At 30.2% G+C, this 10,382-nt stretch overlaps 1 protein-coding gene across 1 annotated transcript; it reads left to right on the forward strand.

The window, feature by feature from the left end:
* Positions 1–208: 208 nt before the first annotated feature.
* On the forward strand, positions 209–1,146 carry LOC111907710 (U3 small nucleolar ribonucleoprotein protein IMP4). The gene is made up of 5 exons (XM_023903519.1): positions 209–319; positions 412–479; positions 730–822; positions 904–988; positions 1,075–1,146. Exons 1-5 carry the CDS (start codon positions 209–211, stop codon positions 1,144–1,146), a joined length of 429 nt encoding a protein of 142 aa, XP_023759287.1.
* The last annotated feature ends 9,236 nt before the right edge of the window (positions 1,147–10,382 follow it).

Genomic DNA, 10,382 nt, shown 5'->3' on the forward strand with positions numbered 1-10,382 from the left:
AAAACTCACAAGCAAAACATGAGATTGAGTTAGACCTCGAAGCAGAGTTCTCAAATTTGGCACGAGACATAATCGGTCTTGCTGTCAATGATCTTGACTTTTATCTGATTACATATTTACATCACATGTTTTATGATTACTCCAAAAGCTAATGAAATTGAGGGTGAATTAGGTTCCAAGGCCGTCAGCTAGTGTTGTGGCATTTGGCATGGGCATTTTTAGTGGTAAAAAAAGGAAAGCATCGAGCTTTTTTGTTGCCACTGAAAGTCGTGCAAATGATATAATGTTGAGATTTCATGATTGCTGTCAGAACTACAGGGTACATAAAACATAAGCAAACTTCCTTTTGTTCTTATTTTGTATAATAACATATGCAAATAATTCAGTAGAAGTGTTTCACTCTGGGTGCAGGAAATTACAAAAAATCAGGAATTTGTTGTTCAAAAGCTTAAAGAGCCTGTATTAGATGAAATCAAAGGGTCATTAACAACACGATATGAGCTTAATTTCATATTAAAACATATTTCTTCATTGTGGTTTCTTTGCAATCATGTAATCACTGACTCTAATACTCATGGAGTTTGAAATATTTATTTCTTATTTGTTTGACAAATGTTGTGTTATATTTATATTGTGGAAAGCATCTTTGTTTTTATGGATTTTGACTTCAACCAGGTTTCTTTTTTTATTTTTATTTTTTGACATCTTATTGGTTGTGTGATTGAATAGATTGGTTAAAGGACTGCATCTATTTCCGGTGCCAAAGCCTGATTCCAAACATATAATCACCTTTGCTAATCAATCAGATTACATTTCTTTTAGGTAATTGCTTATCATGATTTTAATCAAATTAAATTAAATGTAACTCTTCAAAAATAAATATAAAGCTATATGTTTTTACAGGCATCATGTCTATAGGCAAAGTGGAGGTCCTAAATCAATTGATCTAAAGGAGGTTGGGCCGCGGTTTGAGTTAAAATTGTATCAGGTAACAATTTTAACGAACAAAAATGACTTATAACTCTTAAGAGTGAAATGGTAATTTCATTCATACATTCTTATGCTCTTATGTAGTTAGGTCGGAACTTTATGCAGCATACTCCTAAAACTCGCTCCACATTTGTATTTGTTAGAATGCGAACATGACAAATTTACCCACATTATCTGTCAAAATAGGTAACAAATTTACTCATATTATCTGGAAGATCATTTGTATATGTTTGAAAAATATTATGGATAAATGCGGACCTCCCACTTGTTGGATTACCATTATTTTATGAGAATCCTAGTTATTTTCCACAAAATGATGATTTTAGTAAATAACTTGTTTATATAACCATGTTTTAATCTGCTATTAAATTTAGTTCAAGTAAAACTCTATACAATATTTGTCAACATATCAACTATCTGATAAAACATTAAAACATTGGTAAAGTTTAGTTTCTTTAACATGCAAGAAATAGCAATGTACTTTTTTTTTTACTTTGTTTGTTATAGCATCATATTCTCATTTCTTCTAATAAAAGTTTGCTTTGTATTTGGTTAACATTAATATTATTGGATATAAAATTTTAACAAATCATACTATGATGCCCTTTCTTAAACTTATAGGCTATAGCACACAAATATATCCAACGATAATATTTACAAGATTGTACTTTCTTATTAAGCATTGTACTTTAACAACTCATTTCAATAACACCATAACAGTGTTTGTATTAGGGTCCGAGTGTTGTTTTTTATATCATTAATTGAACGTTACAAGATTGGACATTTTTTGAAAAAGTAAAATCAAATGATCAATGACATACTTATGAATAATTTATGTTTTACTTTTAATCTAAATTGTTTTGTTATGCAAAATGAATTGCTAAATGAGGAAGCTTCTTCTTCTTGTTCGCCGACTGAAATTTGTTATGCTGAATGATATATAAAAGGGCATTCTTTTTTGACAAAACAAGTTTTAGGCACATAAAAGTTACAAATGGAACTGGAAAAGGAAAAATCAAAAGCCTTAGAGGAGGAAATTTGTGTAATTAAAGAAGAGCAACTACAATTTCAAGATGAGTAGATCCAATATCGAGAGGAGCAAAATAAGAAAATGGAATTTATGATGAGTGAGCTTTCACGTTTATCTCAATTACATTGATCAATTGAATTTATTTTTAATCCACATTGATCTTTATATGTTTGTTTTTTGAAATATTGGATAAAATATATGAATTTTGTTTTTTAAAAGAGACATTTAATTTTCATATTATAAATGTGAAGATTTATTTGGTTACTGTGTTGTTATATTGTAAAAATTTATAGCATTATTTTTTCTTGTCTAATTGGATATTGTTATATTTCATATTAAAATTGACATTTAATATTTCTATAATTTTTTAATTATTGACCCATTTTTTGTCTAATAGGATAAATCAGTGACGACCTATTATGGTCACTAATTAGATGAACTCGTGACCACTTTCATGGTCACTAACCGGATGAAACAGTGATGACTTTTATTGGTTACTAAGTAGATAAGATAGTGACGACTTTCATTGATTAGTGACAACATTTAGTGACGAAGCGGGTCGTCACTGAGTTAGTGACGAATATATTTTAGTCACTGTTTAGTGACCAAATCTATATTTGGTCACTAAATCGGTTTTGTGATGGACCTATAGTGACGAAAAGTGACGAACGGAATTTTGGTCACTAATTCAGTTAATGACGACACATTCTATTGTTAGTGACTATTTTATTTTGGTCACTAATTGACATATTTTTTTGTAGTGTTAATAAATTTTAAGAATTAAAATAATATACCAGATTTATAAAACCTATGTAAATGAAATTTGTGTCGTCTGCAGTGATGCAAGCATTTTTGTTTGTGTCCATGTATAAATGTTAAAAATATGTTTAGGTGATAATATAATATATAAACAATTTCAAGACAAAGGATGCTCGTTATTTATAAATGTTAAAAATATGTTTTGATGATAATATAATATATATAAACAAGTTCAAGACAAAGGATGTTCATTATCTACAGACACAAGGTAAGCATAAGATAGTACCTCCCTCGGTTGTTACTTGTTAATATTATGTTTTACATTTTTTATATTATTGAGAATACCAAAATAGCTCATTAAGCATACTTAATTGCATCCGAACTCAAGAGAATCTTCTATAAGATGATACATTAAATGACATCCCATCGAGTTAGGTGTTTGGCTTACCCCTTATATTAATAGTTTCGGGGATTGGTCAAATGAACCCTAAACTATTTGTGTAATTTCAATATGGTCTACAGTCTACTCGGTTAGTCGGTTTAAACTTTGAGACTTTAGTTCCCCTGGATGAAAATGTTTGTTTTTAACGTTTCATTTATAAATGAAAAAAAAAGGCTAGCGAGACATTAAAAAGACAAACTGTATCTAACTTTTACTAAAGTTAGGGGTAGACCCAATAGGTTGCACGGGTAGTTCCGGTTGCCCTTTAAATTTTCTGAGATAGTGAAAATTTTCCGAAGTTATACCCTTAAAATCTTATGTGCTACCTTAACATGTTTTGAATCTATGCAATTTCATAACATGTGTCTTAAAGAAGCATTTGTGTGATTGATTGATATTTCTGAAGGGTATAATGGTTTTCATGTCATCATGTGAAAAACAATTACAATGGTATAATGGTTTTCATGTCATCATGTGAAAAACAATTACAATAAATATATTAACAAGGTGCTTGTTTGTATGCTGCCATCTAAAACGTCTACACATATACCCATTAGAACAAACGTAACAATGTTGATAGTTGCTCACTAAATCGTAGTCATCATAATAAAATATAACCACAATATGACCTCATAGGGTATATGCATGTCAGCATTTATGAAAATCACATATCATACTATATTATAAAGGAATCATTTTTCCTTTCACCCATTTATTTGAAACTCTTATTACTTTTCAATTTTTTCTAATAATAATTATAAGAGAAAATGACAAAAATAGCCAATTACACTAATTGCATTACAAAAATAGCCAAAAAAAATCTAGATTACATATTTAGCCACCCATTTCGCAAATGAGAAGGTCCCATCTGCGAAATGGGCTTCTCATCTGCGAAAGTACAAGTGCCTGAAGCACAGTTGTGCTTCAGGCACTTGTACTTTCGCAGATGATAATTTTTTTTTTTTTTAAATTTTTCGGTATAAATAGGGGTAATTTCGCAGATGGAGAAGGTCCCATCTGCGAAATCCTCTGATCCTATCTGCGAAATGATGCAATTTTTTTTTTTTTTTTTTTTTTTTTTTTTTTTTAAGTTTGACTATGGAATGAATTGGTTTGACTACGAAATGGGCTTCGCTATATAAAAACTTTTGTAGAAAAAATATCATTTTGGTTACAAGACAAACCAAGTATTCAATCATTTTTTGAGCAAATTGTAGAGATAAAGAGTATTTCACAAACAAATAACAACCAAAATGATATTTTTTCTACAAAAGTTTTTATATAGCAAAGCTCATTTCATAGTCAAACCAATTCATTCCATAGTCAAACTTTAAAAAAAAAAAAAAAAAAAAAAATTTGCATCATTTCGCAGATAGGATCAAAGGATTTCGCAGATGAGACCTTCTCCATCTGCGAAATTACCCCTATTTATACCGAAAAAATTTAAAAAAAAAAAAATTATCATCTGCGAAAGTACAAGTGCCTGAAGCACAGTTGTGCTTCAGACACTTGTACTTTCGCAGATGAGAAGCCCATTTCGCAGATGGGACCTTCTCATCTGCGAAATGGGTGGCTAAATATGTAATCCCGATTTTTTTTGGCTATTTTTGTAATGCAATTAGTGTAATTGGCTATTTTTGTCATTTTCTCTAATTATAAGTTGGTTAATAAGGTTAAATAAATATCAAACCTAAAATGTAAGCATATATAAAATAAATTCCAATATTAAAATAATATTTTTACTTCTACTTATTACGTGATGCTTTTAACTTTTAACATATTATACTTAATTTATTAATTTTAATATATTGTTGAATGTAAACCATTATCATTTTAAAGATATAATTTTGGAATAATTGTTATAAAATACTTAAATTATTAATTTGAATATAACATTACAAGGTCACCTTAAATATAAATTTTAGTTTAACTTAAACAACCCAAAAAATATTTTGTAAATAGTTAAAAGTGATTAATTGTAGTGTTTTCTAATAATGATTATAAGTTGGTTAATAAGGTTAAATAAATATCAAACCTCAAGTGTAATCATAAATATACTAAATTTCAATTTTAAAATAATATTTTTACTTCTACTTATAAAGTTATGTCCTTAATTTTTAACATATTATACTTAATTTATTAGATTTAATATGTTATTTTATGTAAAGCGTTGTCAGTTTAAAGCTACAACTTTTGAACAGTTTGGACAAAATACTTTAATTACTATTTTAAATATAATATTACAATGTCAACTTAAATATAAATTTCAGTTCCACTTAAAAAACCAAAGAATATTTTGTAAATAGTTAAAAGTGATAAATTGTAGTGATAAATGCAAAAAACTAAATTGTAATCTCAATTTAACTAAAATATTTCCTAAAGATATTTTTATAATCGCTAAAAGTTTTCAAATAAGTAGCTTAAAATAATATACAATAACAATAGTTAAAAATAACTCTATATAAATGATTATGTTGTTACCTTTAAAATCAAAAAACAATGTTTGATGTTTTAAATAATTATAATGATAAAAATTAAAACATTAAACAAATAAATTTTAAAAAACTTAATTAACAATGACAACAATAATAAATAACATTAAACCATATATTATACTTAATTTTATTTATGTGTAACTCGCGAGTAAAAGTCATTCAAACGATTGAGATTATACAATTATAATAGATGTATATATTATCATATAATTCAAAATAATCAATACATTATATCAATTTAGTATACAAATTATTATATTAAATTTTAGCAACAACGTTATTCCTATATTAAAAAAAACATATATTTATAAAAACTTCAACTATATAGATGTTTCTGCGCAACGCACGGACATTTGTCTAATTAATATGTAAAAGAATTCAGGGCGAAGAAGAACCAACATTTGTACTTTGAAACCTAGGGATCAAACCTACGAATTGAAGAACTATCAAGGGGTCACTCATGAAACTTTGCTATCAAATAATAATCCATATAAAAATATATATATTTTAAAGTTTGAACTAGTCTAGAATCTAGACTTAGATGCGAAACAACTAATAGGGAACACACACGTTATGTTTTATAAATGCGGTTTTAAAATCAGAAATACCTAATAACCCATATAAGACTAATATTTAGAACGAATATCTGAACTGTTCAAGTATTTTTCGGTTATATCGATTTCGGTCCAGTTTTTCGGTTTTATAACTCATCCTTTTTATCTTGTGATAAGCAAGCGGCCAAACTTGTAGTGGGAGGAGAAAAAGGGAAAGAAATTAAAAATAAGTGTTGTGATTGGCTGTTAATATATATTTATTTTACATAATTTTTTTCCTACAAAATTAAACTTATTAAATTGACACACTATCATTTCCTAATTTTTTGTCCTAGACATGCTATGTTTATGTGGCTTAAAAAAACTAAAAATATTTATACAGTAATTTGCTAAGTAATTTGCTAAGAATACTACCACTCAATAGCACTTGTAAATAGCATTTGTAAAGTGAAGACAAAAATCATTTTTAAAGAATTGTTTCGAATTTACCAAATACACCAACTAATCAGGATTCAGGACATCAATTTATTATATGGATTGGTAACAGTGATAAGGATCGATATATTTGAATGATATGGATAAAATTGAATGCTAAAAGATTATTAGATTCTTTCATCTCCCGATTCATTTAAATTATAAGTTATGCATAAGCTCAAAGATTAATAAATATTAAAGGTTTAAATAAATTGCATATGTTTGCACTTATCTTCTTGGATACCATTATATGTATTGTTTTCACACTGCTATATATAAATTACATAGTGAATAATTCCCTGTCATGGAAAAATATTATAATATCTGAAAACTTACACAATTCATTAATCACAATTCATTAATGACTATATGGAGCAATTTACTTTATTTCTTAATCATTTAATGATATATGCATGCGTGTTATATAGGCACATTTTTTAAAACACATATAATGTATGAGACGGTGATTTTTACATTAAATTCAAATTATTTTGTATTTCAACAATGTTTTAAAACAAACAGTGTTATTATTTGCATGTCATTAATTTTGTTTAAACTCATTTTATTAGTCATTGCATTTCACATCAAAATTAACTTTTGATAAGAAATCGTAAAAACTTCTTTAAAAGAGCTAGTAGTACGGAGCTAAAGGGGAAAACTAAAATAATTACAAGTGAACAAAGTCCATATTATGACCATGTTTTGATTTCTATTAACAAATCATAAAAACGCGATTAACAATATAATTAAAACAAAAATTTGTTTTTATGTATTTCTTCTGCAAAAAGTATTTTTTTAAAACTGCCAAAACACCAATAGCGTAGTTATCAAAATATCACCCATCACCGCATCACGGTTATTTTAGTGCTCGGAAAATGCACCTAATCCAACCACTCAAAAATAGCTGAGACCGAATCCAAAGGCAATTGATATCTATCCATCACGCAATACAGTAACTTTACAATCTACAAACCGTTGTAGTACATTTTCCTTGTGGACGGTACACACAAGGAGTAAATTCAAAGGAACATCAACAACTTTATCAAACAACTTTGGGCATGTAGGAATCTGTCCAAGAAAGCCCTCAACACTAAAATATTTACTTTTTGCAGCACAAAACGGGTCCACTTTGTTTCCTCATTTGAGGACACTAGTAAAAACACGTCAATAAACTTTCTAGTACTTTTAACCGTGAACTCATCTATCAAACAACTTTGGACGCGTAGGAATCGGTCCAAGAAAGCCCTCAACACTAAAATATTTACTTTTTGTAGCACAAAATGGGTCCACTTTGTTTCACCATTTGAGGACACTAGTAAAAACACGTCAATAAAACTTTCTAGTACTTTTAATCGTGAACTCATCTAAGTTGTCTAAACCCGAAATCCATTTCTCTTTGGCCTCAATCTCCACAAAATGAGCTCCAACAACATTGTAATAGCTGGTTTCCAGGTATAATTTTTGATGCTTAATCTTGTTGAGTTTTGGTGGCCACGTCGTGGTGGGGATGATCACCACAACATGGCAACCACTTTTTGGTCTGCGATCATTTTAAGAAGCCATGACATGGCCATGTATTGGCCACGACGTGGTGGTGTTCCATGCTTAAACCTTAATTTTTCAGGCTTAAAACCCTATTTAAAGGATGTGATGGCTAGGGTTTCATCCACCCTCAGCCTCCATCAACCTCCAAGTCTAGAAATCAAACCTTAGCCTCTTTGTGTGTGTTTGAGTGTGTGAGCCCATTTTCTGAAGGTTGAAGAGAAGGAGTCCCTCTTGCTGCTTGTGTGTTTGGTTCCATCTTAGATCCATAATCATTTGGAGGTATAAAGTTTCTATCTTGCTCATTACTTCACTACATCTATCGATATGTCATTCTATGAGCTTTTGGTCCTTTCGTGAAGTTTGAGTGGTTGGTTACCTTAATGTTTGCAACTTTATGGGTCTTGGGAGTCCCAAATACCTTATGAGTTCTAGATATGAACTCTTATGAAGTTTTAGTGTCATACATGGAGTTTAGACTCCATTTCTTACCACTTTTTGTTCTACTTTAATAAAGGACATGCATAGGTCATGCATGTCCAAAAAGTTAGAATTTTTATCAACCTTTAGGGTCCTTAGAAGCCTTTTGGAATGTTTGAGCAAAGGGCTTATCAGATTAAGAGCTTAATCAATTAAGTTGTATTCATCCAGAAACCACGATGTGTCGAGATGTTCGTCATGACGTGATGAGTAAGAACCTTGCGACTGTTTTGTTGGGTTGTTGCCACGACGTGGTGGCAGGGTTGGTCGTGTCCATGTTGAGTAACCACGACGTGGCCAGTAGGTGGCCACTACATGATGACTGTTGAGTGTTGACCATTAACTTTTGGTCAGTCGAGTAGTTCTAAATAGTGGTCTAAGGTCTCATTAGGTGGTGTGTGGTGCTAGGTTACTATCAGTGAGATTTTTGGTACTTTCGATTGCGTTTGCGAGGTGAATCTTCTCATGTATATCTCCCTGCTCAACCTATCCGAGCGTCGTATTGTCAGGCTAAACGGATCTAACTAGTTCAACATTTGTCAAGTTCTTGAATTCCTTAAGTTCAAATCTTCCTAGTCAAGTCCATTTAGAATCTTTCGTGCCTACCAGCGCATCGAGCACGGAGCATAGACAATTTAATTTTGGTATGTTACGCAGATTCAGATTGCTCATTATCACTTGATAATATCACTTCCCAACACATCACCTACAAGCAAGATAATCAGCACCATCTTTTTGATTTTTTGATTTTTATTGTTTTTGGATTTTTGAATTTTTAAAATTTTATTTAGTTTTTTTTTGTTTATTTCTCCCCCTAAATTTATGCATGGGTGAGAATGAAATCATGAAAATGCGCAAATTTAAACTAAGCTAACCAAAGATAAAATTGAAAATGAGAATTAAGAAAAATAAAATTAAAAAGTAACTTAAAATAAGAAAAAAATAGAAAAATAAAATTAATCCTCAAAACGAATCATTTTCAAAAATCCCACAAACACATCAAATCAAGCTTTGTTAAAAGACTTGGTGAACAGATCTGCCACGTTATTAGTAGGGGGAACCTGTTCCAGCCGGATGAGTGAACGTTCAAAACAGTCTCTGATAAAATGAATTTTAATATCAATGTGCTTGGTTTTTGAGTGTTGGACAAGATTTTTAGCAATTTGAATAGCAACCTCTTTATCACAGTAGATAGGGGTTTCTAGATAATTCAAAACCGTAATCCAACAACTGATGTTGGATCCATATGACTTGAGAGCAACAGGTAGATGCAGCAATGTATTCCGCTTCAGCTGTTGAGGTTGAGACAATTTGTTGCTTCTTGCATTGCCATGACACCAGCCGATCTCCAAGATATTGACACCCTCCTGAAGTAGATTTCCTGTCAAGCTCACAACCTCCATAATTACTGTCAGCAAAAGCATATAAATCAAATTCCGAATTTTTCGGATACCAAAGACCCAAATTTGGGCTGCCTTTAATATACCGAAAAATTCTTTTGATAGCAATAAGATGTGAAAATTTAGGATTAGCCTGATAACGTGCGCATTGACAAACTGAAAACATGATGTTTGGTCGGCTTGCAGTAAGATACATCAACGACCCGATCATCGATC

The sequence above is a fragment of the Lactuca sativa genome, chromosome 1, assembly GCF_002870075.4.
Source record: "Lactuca sativa cultivar Salinas chromosome 1, Lsat_Salinas_v11, whole genome shotgun sequence".
In the NCBI taxonomy this organism is placed as follows: Eukaryota; Viridiplantae; Streptophyta; class Magnoliopsida; order Asterales; family Asteraceae; genus Lactuca; species Lactuca sativa.

Excerpts from the sequence above, each read along its gene's own strand:
- LOC111907710 (XM_023903519.1), top strand. The coding sequence starts at position 209 with ATGGGCATTTTTAGTGGTAAAAAAAGGAAAGCATCGAGCTTTTTTGTT. Across the intron at positions 480-729 it reads GTATTAGATGAAATCAAAGG|ATTGGTTAAAGGACTGCATC; the intron begins GTCATTAACAAC and ends GTGATTGAATAG. Across the intron at positions 989-1,074 it reads TTGAGTTAAAATTGTATCAG|TTAGGTCGGAACTTTATGCA; the intron begins GTAACAATTTTA and ends GCTCTTATGTAG.